We start from the raw sequence: 26,673 nt of genomic DNA, 5'->3' as shown, positions 1-26,673 counted from the left end.
GGTCTTTTACCTCCTTAGTTAAGTTTATTCCTAGGTATCTTAAATTTTTTTGGTGCAATGGTAAATGGGATTTTTTTTTTATTTAGCTTTCTGTGAGTTCATTATTGGTGTTTAAAGAGGCCATAGATTTCTGGGAGTTAATTTTGTATCCTGCTACATTGCTGAATTCATTTATTAAGTCTAGTAATTTTTTTATGGAGTCTTTGAGGTTTTCTATGTATAGTATCATGTCATCTGTGAATAATGACAGTTTTACTTCTTCTTTTCCAATTTGGATGCCTTTTATTTCTTCTTTTTGTCTGATCGCTATGGCTAGCACTTCCAGTACTATATCGAACAGGAGTGGTGAGAGTGGGCATCCCTGTCTTGTTCCCGTTCTCAGGGGAAATGACTTTAGTTTTTGCCCATTGAGTATGATGTTGGCTGTAGGTTTGTCATATAAGGCTTTTATTATGTTGAGGTATGATCCCTCTATTCCCACTTTGCTGAGAGTTTTTATCAGGAAAGAGTGTTGGATTTTGTCAAATGCTTTTTCTGCGATTGATATGATTATGTGATTTTTGTCTCTCAATTTGTTTATGTGATGTGTCACTTTTATCGATTTGTGGATATTGTACCATCCTTGCATCCCCTGAATAAATCCCACTTGGTCATGGTTTATGATCTTTCTAACGTAATGCTGAATCCATTTGCTAGAATTTTGTTGAGGATTTTAGCATCTATGTTCATCAGGGATATTGGCCTGTAGTTCTCTTTCTTTGCGGTGTCTTTATCTGGTTTTGGAATTAGGGTAATGCTGGCTTCATAGAAAGAGCTTGGAAGTGTGCCTTCCTCTTGAATTTTTTGGAATAGTCTGAGGAGGATAGGTTTTAGTTCTTCTTTGAATGCTTGGTAGAACTCCCCTGTAAAGCCGTCTGGACCAGGGCTTTTATTTGCTGGAAGACTTTTTTAAAAAATATATATTTTATTGATTTTTTTACAGAGAGGAAGGAAGAGGGAGAGAGAGTTAGAAACATCAATGAGAGAGAAACATCGGTCAGCTGCCTTCTGCACATGCCCTACTGGGGATGTGCCCACAACCAAAGTACATGCCCTTGACTGGAATTGAACCTGGGACCCTTCAGTCTGCAGGCCGACACTCTATCCACTGAGCCAAACCAGTTAGGGCTGCTGGAAGATTTTTTATCACTGCCTCAATTTCTTTGGTAGTTATCAGCCTATTCAGGTTTTTTTATTTTTCCTGATTGAGTTTTGGGAGCTTGTATTTTTCTAAGAACATGTCCATTTTGTCTAGGTTGTCCATTTTGTTGGAGAGTGTATATTTTCTTAGATGTGAAAATAGTTGTGTGATTATGTAGAAAAATGTCCTTATTTTTCAGAGATGCATGCTATAGTCATTAGAGATGAAAAACTATGTCAGTAAGATTGAAATGTGTGATTAAAAAACCTAATATAAAAGCAGGCATGCATCAAATCCTCAATAAATACTCATGGTCATTAATTCAAAAATTTGGAGAAATGACAAACTAGGAAAAATATTTACACTCATTCATAACCAGATGGTAAATATATAAAGAACTCCTACAAATCAAGGAAAAGATCAACAATCCAAAAGAAAAACTGGCAGAAAAAAACTATAAATAGCTCTTTTTTAAAAAATTGATTTGAGAGTAAAACATCATTTTTTGGTTGTTGTTCCACTTATTTATGTATTCATTGGTTACTTTTTTAAAAATTTTTAAAAATTGATTTCAGAGAGAGGAAGGGAGAAGGAGAGAGGGATAGAAACAGCAATGATGATAAAGAAAAATTGATTGGCTGCCTCCTGCACACCCCCTACTGGGGATCGAGCTTAAAACACAGGCATGTGCCCCCACCAGGAATTGAACCCTGACTTCCTGGTTCATGGGTTGACCCTCAACCACTGAGCTATACCGGCCTAGGCCATTGGTTAATTCTTTTTTTAAAAAAAATATATATATATTTTTATTGATTTCAGAGAATAATTGATTGGCTGCCTCCTGCACATCCCCTACTGGGGATCGAGCCCTCAACCTGGGCATATGCCCTAGATCAGAATCAAACCTGGGACCCTTCAGTCCGCAGGTCGACGCTCCATCCACTGAGCCAAACCAGGGCTGGATAAATTCTTGTATGTGTCCTGAGCAGGAATCGAACCCATAATCTAAGCCTTGGCATATTGGTATGAGGCTTCAACCAACTGAGCTACTTGACTAGGGCCTATAAATGGCTCTTAAACACATGGAAATATATTCTGCCTCATTTGTTGTGAGGGAAATGCAAATTTTCTCTACTCTGAAATACCATTTTTCACCTTCATGTTGGCCCAAGTCCAAAGGTTGATACACACTCTGTTGGTGAGGCTATAGAGAAACAAGACCCTTATCCATTGCTGGAGAGAATATGAATTAATCTAACCCCCAGAGGGATAAATTTGATAATATCTGTAAAAATTATAAATGCACACAGTCTTGGAACTAGAAATCTCACTTTGGGGAATTTATCTACAGACACACTTGCATGTGTGTGTGAAATGACGTTTGTACGAAGTTCTACACTGCCATGTTAGCCTAAGAACAAACAGATGAAACATATCAGTTTCTGGGAGTAAAATTAACTCTGGGGCATCCACACAGCAGAACATTATGCAGCTGTAGAAAAATAACAGGGGTGCATAAAGGGAGTTTGGTAAGGGTAGTTCTCTGGCATTTGTTAAGTGGAAAGAAAAAGATAAGTGCAGAAGAATGTGTAAAACATGCTCTCTTGAATTGAAATTCTAACACATGCTACAATGTTGGTGATCCATGAAACATTATGCTAAGTGCAAGAAGCTAGACACACAAACACAAATATTATATGATTCTACTCATACAAAGCACCCAAGGAAAGGCAAAGTCATAGAGACAAAAAGGAGAATGGTGGTTTCCAGAAGCTGGAAGGAGGGAGGAAGGGTAGTTAGTGTTCAATGGGGACACATTTTCAGTTTGGGAAGATGAAAACGTTCTGGGAATGAATGGTGGGATGGTTGCACAACAATGTGAATGTGCTATTGTCTCTGCCATGGGCACTTAACATGGCTAAACTGGTATAGGTTATGTTATGTCTATTTTACCGTGTACGGTAAATAGGAGCATGGGCCCTACTCATGCTCCAGCTCCCCCTCCCATCCTGTGGGAGGAGGTTGAAGGCCATCAGTAAGGCACTGGGAGACCTTGGGAACCTGGCCAGCCCCTCAATCAGGAAAGCAACGTTTTGATCTCACACTGCACCAGTCCCCCTCCCCTGCATGCCTTGTTTTTCTCTGTGTTCTGTGCTCCATAAAACTTTGTCTTTGGAAAGTCTGGGTTGTGGTGAAACAATAGCACTGGCGGGCTGTCCCCAGTTTGCCTGTCTGCAGGCTGGATGGGACTAGCTGTTCAACTTCACCTGTGGCAGCCAGTGTGGCGGTAAACTTGAGTGGTCCGTCGCTACCGGTGTGCTTGTAACTTTGAATAAACCCACGTCTTTCACAGCCAGTCCTCCAGGTTATTTGTTTGGGAATCCAAGAACAACATGCTGAGGTTTTCTGGGATCTCAGCACTGTGCATAACATATCACGACAAAAAATTATTTATCATTTATTTATTTGAGAGAGAGAGATGTTGATTTGTTGTTCCACTCATCTATGCATTCATTGGTTACTTCTTGTATGTACCCTGACCAGAGATCGAACCAGGAACTTTGGTGTATTGGGATGACACTCTAACCAAAGGAGATACCCAGCCAGCCCTCGACCCCTATTTTTGTAATGCTACCTTTAATGTAAAAGTAGGTGTGGAGGTTGGGGGCTGAGGACATCCTATATAATAAAAGGCTACTATGCAAATTGACCAAACGGTGGAACCACCAGTCGCTATGATGCGCACTGATCACCAGGGGGCAGACGCTCAATGCAGGAGCTGCCCCCTGGTGGTCAGTGTGCTCTCACAGGGGGAGCACCGCTCAGCCAGAAGCCCTGAGCCCGGCTCACAGCTGGTGAGCGCAGCGGCGGTGGTGGCAGGAGCCTCTCCTGCCTCCGCGGCAATGCTAAGGATGTCTAACTGCTGGCTTAGGCCCCATTCCCACAACGGGCCTACCTAAGCAGTCAGTCAGACATCCCCTGAGGGCTCCTGGATTGCGAGAGGGCACAGGGCAGGCTGACGGACACCCCCCCCCACACACACGCCAGTGCACGATTTTCGTGCACCAGGCCTCTAGTGTATTCATATTTGTTTGTAAACATGCACAGATATTCTAGGAAGATACTCAGGAAATCATGAGCAGTGGGTTTTCCGTGGGGGAGAGGAGACTGAAGAGGGAGATCCTACAGTGTAAACTTGCTTACACTTTTTGTTTCTTGACATACCTGAACGTGTGAACTATTCAAAAATAAAATTAGTTAAGAAGTTTGGAGAGAGGGGCCTTTATTTGGGTTTGGTAAGATCTGGGTGCATTGCTATGCTGACCAGAGTAACAGTGATAATGATATGGGTAGCACCTAATATTTCCTAACTCTTATGTATTAGTTTCCTACGGCTGCTGTCACAGACTGCCACAAACTGGATGGCTTACAGAAGCGGAAATGTATTCTTTCCTAGTCTGGAGGACAGAAGTCCTAAATCAAGATGTCAGCGGGGTCGTGTGCCCTTGGAAGGTGCTCAGGGAAGATCCTTCCTCGTCTCTTCCAGCTTCTGGCAGCTCTGGGCATGAATTGGCTTTTTTGGCTACTTGACTCCAATTTCTGCCTCTGTCTTCACATAGTTTTGTCTCTTCTGTCTGCATCTTTATTGCTGGATTTAGGGTCCACCCAGATAATCCAGGATGATCTAATCTCAAAGGCCTTAATTATATCTGCAAAGACCGTTTGTCAAATAAAACCACATTCATAGGTCCTGGGGGTTAGGACGTGGACCTATCCTTCCGCAGGTCACCATCCAACCAAGTGCACTTACTGTGTGCTAGGCAGGGTGCTAAGCACTTTACATAATCTCACCAAAGTCCCCAACACCACCCCATGAAGTAGATATGCTTATTATCTCCATCTACCCAATGAACTCAGGGAGGTAGAGCATCTTGCTCAAGGTCACACAGGAATCAGGATTCAAACCCAGCTGTGTTGGGCTCAAAACTCTGATTCTGTGTGAGGCACAAAAGAAGTTCCTGGTTCTGGGCCAAAGTCGGACAGTCAGGCAGCAAAATTTCCTGGCATGTTTGTTCTTCGCCAGCCCCTGGGCCAGGCATTGGGATGTGGAGGAAAGGAAAGAAGGGTGCATGCCTGGAGAGTTGCTGGGAGAAGAGGCAGAGGGCAGAGTGTATTATTCATCAGACCTTTCGAAACAGTACAATCAGATATGACTCCTGCCTTCTGAAGCGATGCCCTTGGCCAGAGACATCCACACCAAGGCCAGGAGTTTGTCATGAAGAAAAGGACAAAGGAATAAAGTTCAAACCCAGAGGGAATGTGTCAAGTACAAATAACATTTAAACAGCACTTACTGCATGCCACAGACTGTTTTATGAATTTAACATACTCATTGAATCCTCCCTGTTTTATAAATGAGGCAAACCAAGGCACAAGGGTTGAGTTGCACAAGGTCACACAGCAGGAAATAGAGATGGTATTCAAACCCAACTCTGCCCATCATCATTGTTGGTTTTTAAATATTGAGGTGAAATTGACATAACGTAAAGTTAACCATGTTAAAATTAACAATTCACAATGCTATACAACTATCAGCTCTGTCTAGTTCCAAAACATTTTCATCAAAAAGGATACTCAGTAGCAATTCCTCCCCATTCCTCCCTCCACCCAGCCCTTGACAACCACTGCCCTTTCTGTCTTTGTGGATTTGCCTATTCTGGACATTTCATATCAATGCAATCATACAATATGTGACCTTTTGTGTCTGGCCTCTCTCTCTCAGCATCATGTTTTTTGAGATGCATTCATATAGTAGCATGTATCAGAACTTCATTCCTTTTTATGGCTGAGTAATAGTCCATTGTATGGATGTGTTCGAATGGAAAAAAAAGGCCTTTCTTTTTCCTTTGCTGTAGCCTTCCACAATTTATGCGAAGCACCTGGTAATTAAACCCCAAGATGGTTAGCCCCTCTGGTTGAAACAGCCCCTCTGCTCAAACTGTAAGACAAAATAAGTTACTGTCAAGGCTACATTCCTACATATACCTCCTCCCTGCTGGTTTACAACCCAGGCATAATTAATAGAAAGTTCCCTTCCTTGCTCCTCTTCAAACAAGTCTCTTTTGAACTTTTCATAACTTGTTATCTAAGGATGTTTTACAGGCTTTGGAAAAATACTGATAAGACACCTCCCTAGGACATCTGCCTGGATTGTCTCCTGAAGAACTAACAGTTTTCAATGACAGCTCTGCTGATGTCTGCTCAACTCCAGCCTAAAAATCTCCCTCCCTTCCTTGTCACCTAGCAATAGCAGGAAGGCTGTAAAGGCTGGAGAAGTTTTCTGTTCTTTGTCTTTTGTATTGATTAGCAATGCACTGTCCCTTTCCCTTCAGGGAAAGTAAAATGAAGTCTGTCTCTCTGATCTATCTCTTCTCTCAGTCATGAATTCTTTCACAGCCCACATCACTAGCCCAAAACTCTAACAGGATGGACCACATTTTGTTTCATCTGGTGATGGACATTTGGGTTGTTTCTGCTTTTTGGCTGTTTTGAATACTTCTGCTCTGAATGGGTGCACCAGCAATGCACATGTAATGTTTAAAATGGTTCATTTTATTTTATATGAATTTACCTCAATATTAAAAAAAAAGAGAGCTCTAGCGGGGTGGCTTGGTTGGTTGGAGCATTGTCCCATGCATCAAAAACTTATGGATTCAATTCCTGGTCAGGGCACATACCTGGGTTGCAGGTTCTATCCCCAGTCAGGGCACATGCAGAAGGCAACCAACTGATGTTTCTCACATCCATAATTTTTTTCTGGAGAGCCCATTGTTAAACTTTTCCCACCACATCACAGCTCCACTATGTATATGGTATTAATTAAGCATTTTAATTACTATTTTTCACTGTTTTTAATTATGAAAAATATACATAGAATATCAATTTTACCATCTCAACCATTTTTCTGTGCTCAGTTCAGTGTCATTAACATTATTCACATTATTGTGCAGCTATCACCACCATCCATCTCCAGAACTCTTTTCATCTTGCAAAACTGAAAATCTATCCCATATATATTTTTTTAGTCTTTAAAAATGCTCCGTTGGCCCTGGCTGGTGTTGCTCAGTGGATAGAGCATTGGCCTGTGGACTGAAGAGTCCTGGATTCGATTCTGGTCAAAGGCACATACCTGGGTTGTGGGCTTGATCCTCAGTAGGAGGCATGCAGGAGGCAGCCAATCAATGTTTCTCTCTCATCACTGATGTTTCTATCTCTCTTTCCCTCTCCCTTCCTCTCTGAAATAAAAATATATATTTTTAAAATGCTCCCTTGGAGAGCATGGATTCTAGAGCCAGATGGCTCTGTTTCAATTTCCACCCCACCCCCACTTACTAGATGACTTGGGGCATCTTATGTCACCACTCTGTGCCTCGGTTTCCTCGTCTGCACTGTGGGGATGATCTTAGTCCTGATTATAGCCCAGTGGCTCTCACAGTGGTTTCTGGACCAGCAGCATTGGCATGGCCTGGACATTTGTTGCACGTGCAGATTCTCAGACGCTCTGCATGTGGGCCCAGCGATCTGGGTCTTAACAAGCCCTTCAGGAGGTTCTGAGGCTTGTTCATATTTGAGAACCATTATCCTAGGTCGTCAGGAGAATGAAAAAGATGACACAAATATAAAATCTTTAGAGCAGTGCTTAGTCCCACGCCCATGCTGTGTAAGGGCTCACTGTCGTTGTTGTTATTATAGAGGAGGTCCAGGGCCCCAGCCCTAAGAGGGGAGGGGTGTGGCTGCACCCTCTTTCCTGGTCTGGTGAGGGTCTAGGTTCCTGGTCTCTGCTGAATGGAGGGAAGCCTTCTTGCCTCTCTCTGTTGAAGATGACAATGAGCCGAACTGCGTCTCCCCATCCCTGGCAAAAGGTTATCGCTTACTTAGTTCGGGAAACGGGAAAGGTCGGGGTGTGCGGGCCATGCTCGCCTCGCCTCTGCTGGAAGAGATAAAGGAGGTCACTTTGCTCCTCCACAACAGATGTGGGGGTGGGGGGGTGGGATGTATAAATGGGAGCCAGGAAGCAGCAGAGGCACTGACCACTGGGAAACTGCCTCGCTGTGCCCACTCTCACATCCCAGGCCTCCCTTCCAGCATGGCCAAGCACTCACTGCCGCTGCTGCTGGCCGTGTGGGTGCTGGCTGGGGGGCTGTGGTTGGAAGCCGAAGCCCGGGGAGCACCCTATGGGGTGAAGCTTTGCGGCCGGGAATTCATCCGAGCAGTCATCTTCACCTGCGGAGGCTCCCGATGGAGGCGGTCAGACAACGTGGCCCAGGAAGCAATGGGTGAGGCGGGGAAGTAGTGGAAGGGAGGAAAGGGGGATATGGGACATGGGATGGGCCCAAGAGACAGGGACAAAGATGAGACCAGGGGCCAGGGCAGGTGAGTCCCTGCTTGCAACTTGCAGCTGAGGAGGCTGGCCCATCCTCGAGGCTGAGCCACTTAGCAAAACGCAAAGCTGGGATGGGGGTGCAAGCCATCTCCACTGGCTAAGGGCCCAAGGACAGAATACTATTTCTGGGGCACCTGCTCTATGCCCAGCCTTGCGCTGAGCAAGTCCACTGCTTACAGGACTCCAGGGGGACACCTTCCGGAAGCCGACACTGAAGTACTTTCCAACGCCTTGGAGAAGGTAGTGTGAGGGGTGTGGGGTGTCCAAGGCTAGATTTTGCCACTTAGTGGGTAACCCTCCCAGCAAGTTGCTTTTCCTCTCTGATCCTCTTTATCTGCAAATAGGAGGCAATCCCTGTATCTCACAAGTTTGTTCAGTGGCAAAATTGAGTCATAACAGGTAAGGACACAGTCCAAGGAACACAGGAGGCCCAGTTTGGGCTCAGTCGGGCGGTAGGGGTCCAGGTTCCTGAAGGGCAAGGGCCTGGCAGAAAAATAGATGTTGGTGATGATGATGATGATGTAAATGTGAACCTAGAAGACATGCTGTCTGGGCTCAAACAGCTGCTCTACAATTCAGTAGCTGTGTGTTCTTGTGCAGTTACTCCACCAAATCGGCCTCAGTGGTGTTCTCTGGGAAATTAGGTCATAATAACAGCACCCACCTCATGGGGGTGTCATTGAGAGGAACAAAGCAGTTTATCCACAAAAGCCCTTAAGACAATGTCTGGCACACAGTAAGTCCTCCATAAATGCTCAGTGCTGTTTTGAGTTCTTATCAGGTGCCAGACACAGTTCCAAGTGTTGTTTTTTTTTTTAATGGGTATTAATTAACTCAACTACCCTTTATGAAACACTAAATTCTTTTTTTTAAATATATTTGTATTGATTTCAGAGAGGAAGGGAGAGGGAAAGAGAGATAGAAACATCAATGATGATGAGAATCATTGATTGGCTGCCTCCTGTACACCCCCTACTGGGGATTGAGCCCACAACCTGGGCATGTGCTGTTGACGGGAATCCAACCTGGGATCCTTCAGTCCATAGGCCGAGGCTCTATCCATTGAGCCAAACCAACCATGGCAAAACCCTAAATTCTTAGGAGTTATTATGTTCCTCACTTTGCAGAAAAGGACACTAAGAATCAAAGAAGTAAAATCACTTGCTCAGGATTATAACTTTGAGAAGTTGGATTAGTGCTTAATCAGTCTGACTCCCAAACCCATGTTCTTAACTACCAGGTCCTCCATACACAAAGAGTAAGGGAAAAGAAATGACAGGAAAGTCAAGCTCAGCGAGGTTGCATATTAGACCCATCAAAGTTGGAACCTAGGCCTGAGTGGCATCAAAACCTTTAGCCATGAGACCATGTCACAGAACAGAAGAGCAGCTGTACCAGCCAGGCGCCAGGACTCCAAGTGTGACAGAAACTGGGCCCCAAGCATTAACGCTTCTCATCTTTTGCAGGGGATGCCTTCCCAGACACCGACCCCTATGCAGACAGCCAGCTGGAAGAGGCAGTAGGCTCCAGTGACTGGCTGGTCCTGACCAAGTCCCCCCAGCCTTTCTATGGCGGCCAGCCCAGCTGGCAGGGGACCCCAAGATCTCTGCGTGGCAGCCGAGATGTCCTGGCTGGACTCTCCAGCAACTGCTGCAAGTGGGGTTGCAGCAAGAGTGAAATCAGCAGACTCTGCTAGACGGGGGACTGGGCAGCCGGGGGTACCAGGACAAATGCTGAATACCTGTGTCTGGCCCCTCATACATTCATTCATCAGCAAGTCATCGAGGTCAGGCACTATGGACTCCAACACAATTCCCTCAAATAACTGACCTTCGACCAGCCTCTCCTAACCCTGAGCAAGCTGTATCCCTACTTGGCCAAATGGTTGCCCCTGACCCTGACTCCTGCCCTCTCCCCAGCCCATATCATGCCTTTGCTTGGATTGTACTGTCCCCTGTGCAACGGAGCCCCTATCTACCCAAACTGGCCACACTGAAGAAGCCTTTGCCAAAACGATGACTCTCCTGTCCCAACTGTGGCCCCTGTCCCCTAGCCAGCCCAAATGATGCCCTTGCCCCAGCCCAGCCCTGCCCACTCCCTTCCCCCTGCTTTCCAGCCTCTCTCCCTCCAACGCCACCTGCTGGGGTCCTAAGGCTGTGGGCCCCAGGGTTGGTGTTGAGACCCCTTGGTTCCCTTCATATTCTGGGGTGGGAGGCTAGTAAGGGGACATATCAGAACCTTCTCCAACCGCAATAATAAAAGTTGCAAAGGACTCCGCAGCGTGTGTGTGTGTTATTGTTATTGGGGGGTGCGGGGGGGGGGCTCAGTTTCAGGGGAGTTAGGCCGAGCCCTCAGCCCTCTCCCCCGGACGCCCCAAGTCACCTCCCCACTCTCCCTCCCCCGGGGACTTTCCGCTTTGGGGAAGGGGCGGGGACCCGAGCGCAAGGTGCGGAGGCGGCTGAGAGGGGTGGCTCCGCTTCCCGTCGCCGCTGGGGCGCTGGACCCGGACAGCAACGCGGCTGGCCGGGGCCCCGTAGGGCCCGGCGGGACCGGGAGGCGCAGGGGACGCCATGAGGGGGGCCTGGGCTGCGCCCTGCTGGCTGCTGCCAAGGCCGAAGCTGGCGCTAATGCCTCTGCTGTGGCTGCTGTTCCAGCGGACAAGTCCCCAGGGTGAGTTCTGGGCCGAGCTCGTGCTGGGCGCTCTACCGCGCGCTCAGCCTTAAAGCACAAACTCTCCAGGGCGAACCCCAAGTTCGTGGAATGAATTGACAGAGGTCCGGACCCCACTCTGCTCGTCCCTGGGCAGGGACAGGGCGCAGAAAGGAGTGGGGAACGCGAGGCAGGGGATGGAAGTCAGCCCCGGGGTGGGGGTGGGGGTGGGGGTGGGGATGGCAGCTCTTGGGGTGGTAACAGGATGTGGCTGGTGAGGGGGGGAGTTATGCCCAAAGCCTGGGTAGAGGTGCCCAGCGCCCCCTTCCTGCTGCTCACTTCCGAAAGGGGCCCCATTACCCTCCAGGATGATCAGAACTTGGGGGGAAGTCGGGTTCTGAGCAGTGAGGAAGCTGGGGGCATTGACCCCCTCCTTCCCTGGGACCCTCGCCCTCTTGCAGGCAGCCCTGGGCCCCTGCGGTGCTATGTTGTTGGGCCCTTAGGCGACTTGAACTGCTCCTGGGAGCCTCTTGGAGACCTGGGAGCACCCTCCACGCTGCACCTCCAGAGCCAGAAGTAGTGAGTACAGTGGGGTGGCCTGGGGAAACTGAGACTTTGGAGGGGTGGCCGCTCAGGTCCTCGCATTCTCCGCTGAGAGGACTCAGGAGTCCTGCCCCCAGTCCTCCCCAGCTCTCAATAAATCCAGGTTCCCTCCTTTCCGTGCTGCAGGACCCCGAACCAGTCCCTTTCCCTCTCTGAGACCCCTTTGCTCCTCTATCAAATGGCCCTCATGAATGACACCTGCCTCCCAGGGCTGGCTCTGAGGATCCCATGAGAGAGACACCTGGCAGAGAGAAGATGCTGAGTGATTATAAGCTGTCCCAGTTGCTGTGTGGCCACTTAATGCCTCTGAGCATATGCAGAGACCACTGGGCTGGGTGCTGGGGATGCAGCAGTGAGAGAGACAAACAGCAAGCCTGGTCCTCCCGGGCCCAGGGGCGACTACCTGCCTTCATGATGACTCCCACTTGGAAACTCACAGTCATTTCAGGTTTGGCTAAGTGCACAAAGAGTAAAAGGAGCTGCTTTTTTTTTTTTTTTTTAAGATTTTTAAAATTGATTTTTAGAGAGAGAGGAAGAGGGAGAGAGAGAGAGAGGAAAAGAAAAATCAATGTGAGAGCATAACACCAATAGGCTACCTCCTGCACCCCCTCTCCCAACTGGGGATCAAGCCTGAAACCTGGGTATGTGCTCTCAGCAAGAATCCAACCAGCAACCTTTTGGTGCATGGGATGAGCCAGCGGAGACTCACAAGGCCACTATGCGTGTTTTTTTAATGGAGGTAAACTACACATATAAAACTTACCATTTTTTTCAAATATATATATATTTATTGATTTCAAAGAGGAAGGGAGAGGGAGAGATAGAAACATCAATGTGGTGAGAGAATCACCTACTGGCTGCCTCCTGAAGGGCCCCTACTGGGGATAAAGCCCACAATTCGCAACCTGGCATGTGCCCCAACTGGGAATCGAACCCTGATCTCCTAGTTCATAGGAGAGCCATGCCATCTGGGCGTCTCAACTATTTTTTAAAATATATTTTTTATTAATTTCAGAGAGAAAGGGAGAGGAAGAGAGAGATGGAAACATCAAAGATGAGAGAGAATCATTGATTGGCTGCCTCCTGCACGCCCCCTACTGGGGATCGAGCCCACAACCCAGGCATGTGCCCTTGACCAGAATCGAACCTGGGACCCTTTGGTCCGCAGGCCGACACTCTATCCACTGAGCAAAACTAGCTAGGGCTCAACCATTTTAAAGTGTACTGGTCAGTGGCATTAAGTATGTTCACCTTGCTGTGCAAACATCACCACCACCCATCTCCAGAAGTGGGGCCTAATTTTCAGTGGTAGAGGTTGGGGGAGTCAGAGCAAGTTCTTCCCTTTTTGTAATGAAGTGAAATTCAAATAACATATTATTTACCATTTTAAAGTGAACAATTCAGTGGTTTTGGTATGTTCACAATGTTGTGCTCCCACCATTTTATCTAGTTCCAAAACATTTCCATCACCCCCAAAGGAAGTTCCATTCCCAATAGCCATCACTCCCCATTCCCCCTCCAGGCCCTGGCAGCCACCAGTCTGCTTTCTGTCTCTATGGGTTTGCGGATTCTGGACATTTCATATCAATGGACTCATACACAATGTGTCTTCGGTGTCTGGCTTCTTTCTCTGAGCATAATCTTTTCAGGGTTCATCGCCTTGTAGCACATATTAGAGCTTCCTTCCTCTTTATGGCTGAGTCATATTCCAATGTATGGATGGGCCACATTTTGTTCATCCATCCCTCTGTTGATGGACATTTGGGTTGCTTCCACCTTTTGGTGACTGTGACTAGAGCTACTATGAACATGTGTGTACAAGTTATTGAGTCCCTGTTTTCCATTCTCTGGGGTATATGTATAGGAGTGGAATTGCTGAGCCATATGGCAGTTCTCTGTTTAACTTTTTTGTTGTCGTTAATCCTCACCTGCGGTATTTTTCCCATTGGTTTTTAGAGCTACTGGAAAGGAGGGAGGGAGGGAGAGAGAGAGAGAAACATTGATGTGAGAGAGATTTATCAATTGGTTGCCTCCCTAACACACCCCATCTGAGTTCGGGGATCGAACCTGCAACCCAGGCACGTGCCCTTGACTGGGAATCAAACCTGAGATCCATTAGTGCTTGGGCCAATGCTCTAACCACTGAGAACACTGGCCAGGGCAGCTGCAACCTTTTATGTTCCCTCCAGTAATGTAGGAGGACTCCAGTTTCTCCACATCCTCACCAGCACTTGTGTTTTTGTTGTTGTTTATGAAGGCCTTGTTTTGAGCCTTTGAAATCCAATGCTTGGGAACTTCCTCAGTTCCTCTTTCTCACCCACATCTGATCTATGAGCAAGCCTTGCCCACCCCACCTTCAATGCTATTCATAATCTGGCTTTTCCCACTCCCTCAGCACCCACCCAGCCTCAGCTCCCATCATTGCTGGCTTAGATGGTGCAGTCACCTCCTCCCTGATCTCTGGTTTCCACCCTTGACCCTACAGTCTCTTCTCTACCATAGCCCCTAGAGGACACTTGTGAACATCGGAGTCAGGGCACCTTCCTCCTCTGCTCACAGCCTTTCAGGGCTCCTACCTCACTCAGGATAAAAACCAGTCCTCCTTGTGGCCTACCAGGACCTGCACAATCACCTTGTCACCTTCTTGCCCTCACTGCCCCCACCCTCCCACTCACTCACTCCAGCCACATGGGCCTCCCCCTTACTCTCCCTCAAACACACCATGCAGTTGACCCCAGGGCCTTTGCACTGGCTGTTCTCTCTTCCTAAAATATTCTTCCACAGGTACTGCATAGCTCCATCCCATCCTTCAGGCACTTATTCAAATGTCTCCTTGTCTGAGAGATCTTCCCTACTACCCTCCCTAAAATAGCAGTCAGTCCTCACCCAGTCACCACACTGCATCCTCTTCACCCTTCTGGATTATTCTTTATATCGCTCATACCACCATCAATTATATATTTGTTTCTCATCTGCCAACCCCACTGGACACCAGCTCCAAAAGCAGGCTCTTGCTTTCTTTGATCATAGTCTTATCCTGTTTCTACAACAGGGCCTGGCACAATATATATTTGCTGACTGAATAGTTGCATAGACATAAGTGTGCATATCCTATATATCCTATATAATAAAAGGCTAATATGCAAACTGACCAAACAGGGGAACGATCGGTCGCTATGATGCACACTGACCACCAGGAGGCAGATGCTCAATGCAGGAACTTCCCTCTGGTGGTCAGTGCACCAGAAGCCGGGCTCACGGCTGGTGAGTGCAGCGGCGGTGGTGGGAGCCTCTCCCGCCTCCGCGGCAGCGCTAAGGATGTCCCACTGAGGGACATCCCCCGAGGGCTCCCAGACTGTGAGAGGGCCCAGGCCGGGCTGAGGGACACCCCCCACCCCCCGAATGCATGAATATTATGCACCGGGCCTCCAGTGTGTGTGTGTGTGTGTATTAGGTGCTCAAAAAATACAATAACTGATGTTCACATAACATGTATTATGCACCCAAATGATGTTCTAAACGCATTCCAAACTCATTCCACTTATTATCACATTGGTTCCCCTTCTCTATTCAGCCCTTTCAGCAGGTGCCCTCGTTTTGTAGATAAGGAAACTGAGGCGCAGACAAGTTAAGTTGCTTGTCAAGGTCACACAACTCTGAAATAGGAGAGCTGGGATTTGAACCCAAACAGAGCAGTTGTTGTTATGGCTCGGGCCCAGCCCTATGTACACCCCCCTATACTCCCCCATCTCTTCTCACAGTCATTCCAACAGAACCTGGACTGTGGCAGTGCCTACTGGGCAGAGCTGGGTGACCATCCCCCGGGAACAGTTCACCACATCTGATGAACTCCTTGTCTGGGCGGCCGTGGCGGGCCAGCCTCTTTGGCCCCCAGTCTTCGTGAACCTGGAGACACAAAGTAACAGGCATGAGGGCGGGTTGCTATCTAAGGGGTGGGTGGTCCTGAAGCCCGACTCAGTGCACCCTGTCTTCCCCTCCTCAGTGAAGCCAGAAGCCCCCAAACTGGACCCTGACGTGGACTTTTCAGAGGATGATCCCCTGGAGGCCACTGTCCAATGGTCCCCACCTCCATGGCCACCCCATAAGGTACTGGTCTGCCAGTTCCACTACCGAAGATGCCAGCAGATGGCCTGGACCCTGGTGAGTGTCAAAGTGCTTTCCCCCAACCCTATTCAGGGCATTAGCCCCCAAGCAGAGACCAAGCCCAGAGCGCATTTCTCACCTGCTCCTGCAGTCTGTCTGCATCCCACACAAAAGACCTGTACATGTATATTCTTCAACTAAAAAAATTACCCCCCCAATCTATAAATTCCATGCAGTCTCAATCAAAATTCCACTTGGATTTCCTGAGAAAAAATAAACGTCTTGTAGCATTTTTATGAATGAATAAAAGTACTCAAGTAGCCTATGTTAACCTTAAAATAAGAACAAGAGCACTGAGCATCATTTTACAGATGAGGAGCAGTGCCTGGTTCTCAGTAAACACTCAAAAAGAATTAATAGCCCAGCCGGCATGGCTCAGTAGTTGAGCATGGCTCAATGGTTGAGTGTTGACCTATGAACCAGAGGTCCTGGTTCGATTCCCAGTCAGGGCACATGCCCGGGTTGTGGGCTCGATCCCCAGAAGGGGGCGTGCAGGAGGCAGCCAATCAATGATTCTCTCTCATCATTGATATTTCTATATCTCTCTTCCTCTCCCTTCCTCTCTGAAATAAGAAAATATATATTTTTTAAAAAGAATAAAAGCAGCTGACATGCCGAGCATCAGGTCCTAGGCTAAGCAAGTAGCATGGGTTATTTTTTTTTTAATTTTAAAAACATTTTTATTGAACTGTGACCTCCTGATTCATAGGTTGACACTCAACCACTGAGCCACACCGTCACACCAGCTGGACCAGCATGGATTATATTGATAAGACCTTCCAACTTTCCTACATAGCAGATACTTTTAAGATCTCTATTTTATAGTTGGGGAAGCTGAACCTCAGAGAAGTTAAGAAATTTTCCCAAGCTCACATGGGAAGAAAGTGGAAAACAACCCCAGGACAATGAAGCCTAGAAGGAGTTGGGGGACCTATCCATGCACTATAAGAGCACACCCCAGAAGATGCATGTCATTTCTGTTCATATCTCATTGGCCAGAACATAGTCATATGGTCTCACCTCACTGAAAAGGAGGCTGGGAAATGTAGTATTTATTCTTCATAACCATGCTCCCAACTACTACTAGGAGGTTGTATTTCCAAAGGAAGAGAGGGAGAATGGATATTAGGGGTAAACAACTATCTCAGCCTCAGCTTTTGATGCAAAACACAGTGTAAAGAAGAGCTGTCACTTTGATTATTCATACGATTCAGAGCAATGCAGACTTTGGAATCTGACTTCCTGGGTACGAGTCTCAGCTCTAGCACTCACCAGCTCTGTGACCTTGGGCAAGTCACTTCCTGTCTCTGAACCTCACTTTTCCTGTAAGATGGGGATAATAATAGAATTTACCACCTATTGCTATACCTGGCACATTTTTTTTTTAAGAATAGTTTATTGATTTGAAGAGAGAGATGAAGGGAGAAGGAGAAAGGGAGGGAGGGAGAGAGAGAGAGAGAGAGAGAGAGAGAGAGAGAGAGAGAGAGAGAGAGGTGAGAGCGTAACATCGATCAGTTAGTTACATCCTGCATGGCCCCTACCGGGGATCGAGCCCCTGCAACCCGGGCCTGTGCCCTGACCAGAATCAAACCTGCAACCTTTCCCTACACAGGACAATGCCCAGCCAACTGAGCCACACCAGCCAGGGCAGGACCTGATTTTAAAAACAAAAGTCCAACGTCTTGGGAACCCTCTTGGTCCCAGGCAAAACAGGATAGTTGGCCACCCTGATAATATATAAGATCAACTACTATCTACTCAGCCGTCAGCCTCGTTGCTCTGTCCTTCTCTCCCCAGCTGGAACCAGAACTGAAATCCATACCCCTGACCCCCATTGAGATCCAGGACCTAGAACTAGCCACTGGCTACGAGGTGTCTGGCCGCTGCCGAATGGAGAAAGAAGAGGACCTGTGGGGCGAGTGGAGCCCCATTCTGACCTTCCAGACACTGCCCACTGGTAAGGGTCTCCTGGCTTACCCCCCAGTACCTTTGTCCCCCGTCCTGAAAGTCTATCTATTCATGCCCCTTTCATTTGTGCCCCTTCCTCATCCTTGTCAGCTCCAAAAGATGTTTGGATATTGGGGAACCTCTGTGGGACACAAGATGGACAGAAATCCCTGCTTCTGTGGAAGGTGAGTTGCGGGGACCAGTTATAGTTCTCAGCATGTGTCAGGAAACCACCAAATAACAGTGATGTAAACAAGACAGAGGTCACTGCCCTCACGAGTTTGCTTCAAGGCTTAAAGAAAGGTAATGATCAGAGAAGTCCTGCCACAGGGCTGGGCCCAGAGCATGCTTCCATCATCTGGGACCTCTGAGCTGAGACATGAAAATGGGAGCATGCGCCCTAGACAGTTTGGCTCAGTGTATAGAGCGTCAGTCTGCGGACTCAAAGGTCCCAGGTTCGATTCTGATCAAGAGCACATGCCTGGCCCTAACTGGTTTGGCTCAGTGGATAGATCGTCGACCTGCAGACTGAAAGGTCCCAGGTTCGATTCCGGTCAAGGGCATGTACCTTGGTTGCGGGCACATCCCCAGCAGGAGGTGTGCAGGAGGCAGCTGATCGATGTTTCTCTCCCATTGATGTTTCTAACTCTCTATCCCTCTCTCTTCCTCTCTGTAAAAAATCAATAAAATATATTTAATTTAAAAAAAGAGCACATGCCTGGGTTGTGGGCTCGGTCCCCAGTAGGGGGCGTGCAGGAGGCAGCTAATCAATAATTCCCTCTCATCATTGATGTTTCTATCTCTCTCTTCCTCTCCCTTCCTCTCTGAAATCAATAAAAATATATTTTAAAAAAAAGAAAATGGGAGCATGTGTTCTAGACAGGGAAGACAGTACAAAGGTTTGGAAGCAAGACTAGGCTTAGCTCCACAAAATATAGCAGTGTGCTAAGGGCTCGGATGCTAATATCAAAAGGACATTATGAGGTAACAGACATGGGTACAACAGTCTTCATTGATCCAAATCTGTTGAGTACCTACTATTTTCCAGGTATTGCTAGGCCCTGGCTCACAGCAAATATAGCAAAGTACAAAACAACAAGGCCCTATTTCTTTTTAAAAAATATTTATTGAATTCTGGCCAGCGGTGCTCAGCGGTTGGAGCAGCCGTGGGCAAACTATGGCCCGCGGGCCGGATCTGGCCCGTTCGGCCGTTCTATCCGGCCCGCGGAGCCGAAAGAGCGGAGGGTTCTCTTGCTCTCCCCTCCACTCCTTTACTTTGAATTTATATTAGTTCACACAAACACTCCATCCATGCTTTTGTTCCGGCCCTCCGTTCCAGTTTAAGAACCCATTGTGGCCCTCGAGTCAAAAAGTTTGCCCACCCCTGGGTTAGAGTGTCAGCATGTGCCAGAAGCAATCAATGGATGTCTCTCTCTCACATAAATGTTTCTTTCTCCTTCCCTCCTCCCTCCCTTCTACTCTCTCTGAAAAAATCAATGGAAAAAAATATCCTTGGGAGAGGATTAACAACAACAACAAAAATTTATTGAGCATTTACTCTTCTTTTTCCCCTAAATATGTTTTTCTTGATTTTTTTTAGAGAGAGAAGAAGGGAAAGGGATAGAGAGATAGAAACATCAATGATGAGAGAGAATCATTGATTAGCTGCATGCACCCTACTGGGGATCGAGCCCGCAACCCAGGCATGTGCCCTGACTGGAAATCTAACCGTGACCTCCTGGTTCATAGGTCAACGCTCAACTACTGAGCCACGCCAGCCGGGCTGAACTGTATTCTAATCCCACTTCTGCTGTTAAGCCCCTCTGAGACTCAGTTTCCTCATCTGTAAAGTGGAGCAAACAAAAATCTTTCGCTGACTGGTTTGTCAGGTGACCTCACTGAGACACCCAATAGGTGTCTGCTAAATGGGAGATATTAACCCCTTCTTTCCCATATCCCCCAGGCCCCTGGGCACTGTGTGCAGATGAGCTATAGAGTCTGGTTCCAGGCTAAAGGTCAGGACCTGATCCTCCAGGAGCGTCCCTGCTGTAGCTCCCCCATCCCAACCCAAACAGAGTGGGTTGCAGTGTCCGCCATCAATGCCACAAGCTGGGAGAATTTCACCAACCTGTCTCTGGTCTGCTTGGGTAAGAGGCTGTGAATTTCCTCCACTCAGTGCCCTGGAAGTGCCAGGAGGGGGCCTCCTGAATGGGCAGCTGAGACTTCTTCTCCCTGCCCTTTAGGTTCAGACTCTGCCCCTCGTGGTGTGGTGGTCAGCAGCATTGCTGGGAGCACAGAGCTGCTGGTGACTTGGCAGCAGGGGTCCGGGGAGCCACAGGAGCATGTGGTGGACTGGGCTCGAGACGGGGAACCCCTGGAGAACCTCACCTGGGTCCGGCTTCCCCCTGGGAAACTCAGTGCTCTGTTGCCAGGTGAGGCCCCGCTACACCTGGTCTCCCATCCCAGCTATTGGAGAGCAGACTGATGGATGGGTATGCAGGAAAGAGTGTTATGCTTAAGTATCATTAATTTATTGACCACCCACTGTGTGCCAGCATCTATTCTAGACACTGGTACACAGTGATGGCAGCTGATGTCTATTGGCATTTACCATAAGCATTAAATCATTCAAACTTCCTTATAAAATAGGTGTCTGCTATCCCCATGATGGATTTACAGATGACAAGAAAGGCCCAGGGTGGTTAAGCAACTTGCCTAAGGTCTCACAGCAAGTAGGTGGTAGAACAAGGATTTAAATGACATAGTCAGGCTCCTGAAGCCAGACCCTGAGCAACATTCTTGTGGGGCAGGCAGCCAATGAAACAAAAGCCAGTACTTATAATGTAATTGGGGCAAAATACATCAGTGTAAGGGGAAGGAGAGAGAATGGCTGTTTTAGAAAGAAAGGTTAGGAAAGGCCTCTCTGGGAAAGTGGCATTTGAGCTAAGGCCTAAAGGAGGTGAGAAAGGGAGCCATGAGGATGGCTGAGGAAAAGGCAAGAGGGAATAGACCGTGTAAAGGCCATGAGGCAGGGATATATTTGACGTGTTAGCGTCAGTAAGGAGGGCAGTATGGCAGGAGTGGAATGAGTGAGGGGGAGAGTGGGAGGAGGTGAAGGCAGGGAGATAGTGGGAGGTAATGGGCCGAGGGTGCATGGCCATATGGGCCACAGGGAGGATTTTGCCTTTTTTGTCTGAGGTGAGAGCCACAGAGGATTTTGAACAAAGGAGGGAGGTGCCCTGACTCAGGTGCTCACAGGCACTGCTCTGGCTGATGTGGTGGGAGGAACATACTGGGGTGGGGGTGGGGGGAGGTGGAAGCTGAGAGAAGGAACTGCACTAGTCCAGGCCAGAGATGATGATGGCTGGACCAGGTGGGGACTGAGGAGCGGAGAGAAGCAGGCAGGTTCTGGTTGGGGAAGTCTTGGAGCAGAATTTTGGGGACCTATTTGACATGTTTGCATCTGAGGCTTATCCAAGTGGAGTTGTCCAGGAAACCGTCAAATGCTCGGGTCTTGGGCCAGCAATGAGTTCTGAGCCGGGGCTTGATACCGGGAGGCCTTCCTTCAGGTTAAGAACTTGGAAGAGCATGAGAAGGTGTGAGTGAGAAATGTAGGAGGGAGTCCTGAGGCCCATAAGTATGTATGGCCAAAAGAAGAGGAGCCTCAGTTCTGGGAAATTCCCAGGTTGGGAAGGCCATGCAGCAGCAGTAGTTTTGAAGAGGGACTTTAGGAACCTCACTTACCCGCGATAGGTGGTGTCAGGGCCCCCATCCTAGCCCAGTGTTTGACCATCTCCCAGCCCCCAGCATTTCCTGGCCTGAGGCCAGTTTCTGGTCCCTGAAACATTTTGCCTGCTGGGTAGAAGGCTGGAAGTGCAGGGAGTTATGCCGCTTCAGGTGCAGCCCTGACCATTGACAAATAAAGGGTGGGTGGATAAATACCCAGCTCCCTCCTCCAACGAGATGGGTCTCAGGCGCATGCTCTCTGCTGCTTCCCAGAGGTCACCAGCGGGAGTGAACCTCCGTTTCCCACATCGGGAACTTGTTTTCAGACGCACAGTTTACTAGCTGCTTTTCTTTCCCTATTTCTCTTCCCCACTGGCCCTCTGGGTGTTTTCTGGGGTTACTTCCCAGATAAATGACTTATACACAGATCTTGTTCTCTGCGTGTCCTTCTGGAGACCCAAATGAAGGAAATATGTGGGGGAGGAGGAGCCAGTTCAAACTGGACTTTGCTCCTCCCCACTTTCCCACAGGGAATTTCGAAAAAGGGGTCCCCTACCGAATCACAGTGACAGCGGTCTCTCCTGGGGGCTTGTACCCTGCCCCCTCAGTCTGGACGTTCAGAGAGGAACTAGGTAAGGAATGAGGCTGGAAGATGGAGGGTCCTGGAACCCTGGCAAACCTTGACCCACTGGCTTTGTCCCCAGCACCTTTAGTGGGACCAGCACTTTGGAGACTCCAGGATGCTCCCCCAGGGACCCCCGTCATAGCGTGGGGAGAGGTCCCAAGGCACCAACTTCGGGGCCATCTCACCCACTACACCTTGTGTGCGCAGAGTGGGACCAGGCCTTCTGTCTGCATGAATGGTGAGCTTTCCTGCCTTCTGCCCCTGCTCCCAGACCCCACAAGACCCACCCATCAGTTTACCTCACCCCTTGTCCTCAGATGAGCCCCTTTGGTTCCCTCTCAGTCCCTGGGAGAACACATGATGTCATCTGTTCCCTAGTGGACAATAACCCTGGTGGCTCTCAAAGTAATGGGCTGTCATTTGGCCATTAAAAATAAAGACTCCAATCTATATTTATTGACATTGAAAGATGCCTGTCATATTTTATTAAGTGAAAAAGATAAAAGGATTCAAAACTCTGGGATGGTTCCATTTTTGTAAAATAAAACAGCATTGAGCAAAGCTGAGACAGAAATGTGAAGATAAATTTCCCTCAGTGTCAACAGGATTGTAGGATTACATATGATTTTTATTTCTTTTTCATACTTTTGGGTAAATTTTTACTCTGGACACAAATTCCTTCTTAAAAATATATTACCCTTTTTCTCTAAATTACAAAAACTATCTGTGCTTGTTACAAAGCTGACACACATCATCAAGAATATCAGCATTTTCATCATTTCACTGATATGACAACACAGCTTCCAGGTTTTTTCATGTGTATGTTAACATACATAGGAGTTGGTGTTTTGAAGATTTTTAACATTTTATTATAGAAAATTTCAAGCACATACAAAAGTAGGGCCCAGCCGGTGTGGCTTAGTGGTTGAGCATTGACCTATGAACCAGGAGGTCACAGGTTCGATTCCTAGTCAGGGCACATGCCCAGGTTGTGGGCTCGATCCCCATTAGGGGGTGTGCAGGAGGCAGCTGATCCATGGTTCTCTCTTATCATGGATGTTTCTAGCTCTCCCTCTCCCGTCCTCTCTAAAAATCAATAAAAAATATTAAAAAAAGAAAAGTAGGGAGAAGATAACAAACCCTCGTGTATCCACCACCCAGCTTTAGTAATTACCTCCATTTTGCCAATTTTGTTTCAATTTACCCCCCCGCCACACACACACACACACACACACACACTTTTTTTCCTAGAGTCTTTGGTATCATTTCACCCCTAAACACATTAGTACTTCACATTTGTTCCTAATTGATAATGCCTATTTTTTAACATAATTACTTTGCCACGATTGTATCTTGCAAACATATATATATAGATAGATCATTAGGTTAAAAATTATATATATATTATTAAATATACATACATGTATATTGTCATTATTATTAAAAGAGGACCATGTTATAGGCTACTAGAGGCCTGGTGCACGAAATTTGTGCATGGGTAGGGTCCCTAGGCCTGGCTGGCAATCAGGGCTGATCTGTGAGGTGACCGGCGGGGCAATCGGGGGCCTCCGCTGGCACCCACCTTGGCTGGCCTGGTGCTGCCGCTCGCCAGCCCCGCCCCCCACTGCCGCTGCTAGTTGCCTCCCTCTGTGGGGCAACTGGTGGGGCGATCAGAGCCCCCCGCTGGCACCTTCCTTGGCTGGCCTGGGGCCTGCGGGATGGGGGCAGCTCCTGCGTTGAGCATCTGCCCCCTGGTGATCAGTGCACATCATAGTGACCAGTCATTCCACCAGTCATTCTGCCGTTCAGGTGATTTGAATATTAGGCTTTTATTATATTACATAGGACTAGAGGCCCGGTGCATGGGGGGGCTTCCCTCAGCCTGGCCTGCACCCTCTCCAATCTGGGACCCCTCAGAGGGTGTCCAACTGCCTGCCTGCCTGATCGCCCCTAACCACTCTGCCTGCCTGGCTGCCTGCCCACCTGATCGCCCCTAACCGCCCCTGCCTGCCAGCCTGATCACTCCTAACTGCCCTACCCTGCCAGCCTGATTGCCCCAAACTGCCCTCCCCTGCTGGCCTGATCACCCCTAATTGCTCTTCCCTGCTGGCCTGATCACCCCTAACTGCCTCTGCCTCGGCCCCTGCCACCATGGCTTTGTCCAGAAGGATGTCTGGTCTAATTAGCATATTACCCTTTTATTAGTATAGATAGTTTGGCCCATGAATCTTATGACTGTGATGTTTTGCAACTTTCTTTTTTTCACCTGATGACTTTGTTTGGACATCTTTCTTTGGCAGTATAACTTGATCCCTGTTCATGTCTCCTATAATTCTGTAACAAACCAAAAAGCTACTTCCTCTTTTGGCTTAAAAACAAAAAAAGAGCAATTCAGTAAAAAAGTAAACAAAAATAGCTTAGGGAGGTCTAAATGTCTACCCTGGGTCTAAGGAGCCTTCCTCCACTGGGTTCTGTGTAGGTAAGGGATATGATACTCATTTATTCTTTTGTTTATTCAAATCTATATTATTTTCTTAGTGCTTGCTATGTGTCAGGCTGATCCATGTACTGGGATTATGGCTCTTGTCGGACTCTAACTTTCTAATGGAGGACACACAGGCATAAGCAAAGTAAATAGTATCTAACCAGTGTGTCAGATGGTGAGATGTGCTGGGTACAGTATGAAGCAGGGACGATGGATTGTGAAGGAGGTGTAATTTTATATGTGATGGAGTGAGGGAAGGCCTCCCTGAGGAGGCAACATTTGTGCAAAGACCTGAAGGTGGGAGCTGTTTTTTTTTGGTTTGTTTTTTTTTTTTTTGGGGGGGGGATGTTGCAGAAAGAGAAAAAGCACATACAAAGGTCCTGAGGTAGGACTTGACTGCCTTCCCACCCTTTCTGGGTTTGTCCTTCAGTGAGTGGAAGCACCCAGAAAACCACCCTGCCCAACCTTCCCTCCGGTCCCTGTGAGCTGTGGATGATGGCATCCACCATCGCAGGACAGGGCCCACCTGGTCCCAGCCTCCGGCTTCACCTACCAGGTAGGGGCTGGGGTGGCACTGCTGTAGTAGGGGGCCTGCTTCATTTGAAGGGGATATGGAATGATTCTCTGGGCTTTAACGACTGGGCAATCTTTTGACTTAGGGGGGTCACTATTGATGATGCATTTTGATTCTGCTAAATACTGCTGTGGGTTATCAGGCAATGTGTGTCTCTAACCATTTCACCCACCCCTAACCTTGAACTCTTACCGATTATTGCTCTGTTCACAAGCCCACTCCCACCCCAAGATTTTCCTCACCCCTTGCTCCTACTCATTTTCTGTCTCCCTCACGCAAGCCTGGCATATCAATGAGCCTTAACTGACCTCTCCCTGCTCCTGGTGTCTAACTGTTCTTCTGCCCCTCTCCCCCAGATAACACCCTAAAGTTGAAAATTCTGCCAGGTGTCCTTCCCGTGTGGGGCTTGCTCCTGATGGGCTGTGGCATGAGCCTAGCCTTCTCTGGAAGGTGAGGCAGTCAGACATGTGGGTCTCTGCCCAGTGGGAAGGGCAGCTGGGCAATAGCTGAACTTCCAGGGTGAGGGGACACTCCACATTCCTAGACCCTGCAACCTGGGCATGGGTATTCTCTGGATTCCCTTCCCTGACTCTTACCTGTTTGCCAGGTGCCTCCACCTGTGGCACAAGATACTCCCCCGTTGGGTCTGGGAGGACATCCCCGATCCTGCCAATAGCAATTTCAGCCAGCACCATGTAGAGGTGAGCAAAAAAGACTGGCTTGTCAGGAACCTTCAAGAGGTTGGGGGATGCTGGGACAGTGGGGAGTGGGTGGGAACACTGAGGGAAAATGGGGCCCATAATCTCAGCCTTCTCTCTTCTCAGGAGGTATCCCAGGCCCAGCCCCCTGGAGACTTGCCTACCCTGGAAGTGGAAGAGATGGAGCCGCTACCAGTTATAGAGCTCCCCCAGACCTCCTCCCGGCTTGATTCTGGGTATGAGAAACACTTCCTGCCCACACCTGAGGAGCTGGGCCTTCTGGGATCACGGCACCCAGGCCCCAGGTTCTGGCCTGAACTGACCCCATGCCAGGAGACGGGGTGCTCATTTGACAGCTGAAGACACTGAGGCTCAAAGAGGCTGAGCCACTTGCCTAAGGATACCCAGGCAGAAAGAGCTGAGTGAGATTGAAGGACTCCTACAGAGAAGGCCTGGCCCTGGAGGGAATGTACAGATGGCTGAGGGAACAAAGGAGGATATACGAAATCCAGAGTGGCAGCCACCTCCCCAAATCTGTCCTGCTGCTGTAACAGAACTGTAACCAAGTGCACTCCCAG

At 48.1% G+C, this 26,673-nt stretch overlaps 2 protein-coding genes across 3 annotated transcripts; both read left to right on the top strand.

Moving 5' to 3' along the window:
• Positions 1–8,058: 8,058 nt before the first annotated feature.
• On the top strand, positions 8,059–10,902 carry RLN3 (relaxin 3). Of its 2 annotated transcripts, XM_080675570.1 has the most exons (3): positions 8,059–8,103; positions 8,314–8,517; positions 10,091–10,896. In XM_080675570.1, the coding sequence occupies exons 2-3, from the start codon at positions 8,328–8,330 to the stop codon at positions 10,318–10,320; spliced, it is 420 nt and encodes a 139-aa protein (XP_080531696.1). In that variant the 5' UTR covers positions 8,059–8,103; positions 8,314–8,327; the 3' UTR covers positions 10,321–10,896. The 2 variants fall into 2 exon arrangements, with proteins under 2 accessions (XP_080531696.1, XP_080531695.1); XM_080675569.1 differs by lacking the exon at positions 8,059–8,103 and having other exon boundaries at positions 8,273–8,517; positions 10,091–10,902.
• Positions 10,903–11,048: 146 nt separating this feature from the next.
• On the top strand, positions 11,049–26,576 carry IL27RA (interleukin 27 receptor subunit alpha). Its single transcript, XM_080672765.1, is given in 16 exon segments — positions 11,049–11,294; positions 11,735–11,852; positions 15,638–15,795; positions 15,880–16,037; positions 17,838–17,997; positions 18,099–18,172; positions 19,951–20,134; positions 20,231–20,419; positions 22,244–22,345; positions 22,418–22,576; positions 25,254–25,379; positions 25,754–25,847; positions 26,005–26,098; positions 26,222–26,383; positions 26,385–26,414; positions 26,416–26,576. Coding segments are annotated over 16 exon segments (1,941 nt in total). The 5' UTR covers positions 11,049–11,194; the 3' UTR covers positions 26,449–26,576.
• Positions 26,577–26,673: the final 97 nt, after the last annotated feature.

The sequence above is a fragment of the Plecotus auritus genome (assembly GCF_963455305.1).
Source record: "Plecotus auritus genome assembly, chromosome: 6".
NCBI classification, from domain to species: Eukaryota; Metazoa; Chordata; class Mammalia; order Chiroptera; family Vespertilionidae; genus Plecotus; species Plecotus auritus.
Note: the sequence above shows the minus strand (reverse complement) of the source record. Positions and strands in the feature narration are given on the sequence as shown.

Bases quoted from the DNA above. Each gene is read 5' to 3' on its own strand.
- RLN3 (XM_080675569.1), top strand. From the start codon at position 8,328: ATGGCCAAGCACTCACTGCCGCTGCTGCTGGCCGTGTGGGTGCTGGCT. The intron at 8,518-10,090 runs GTGAGGCGGGGA...CATCTTTTGCAG, and splicing joins CGTGGCCCAGGAAGCAATGG to GGGATGCCTTCCCAGACACC.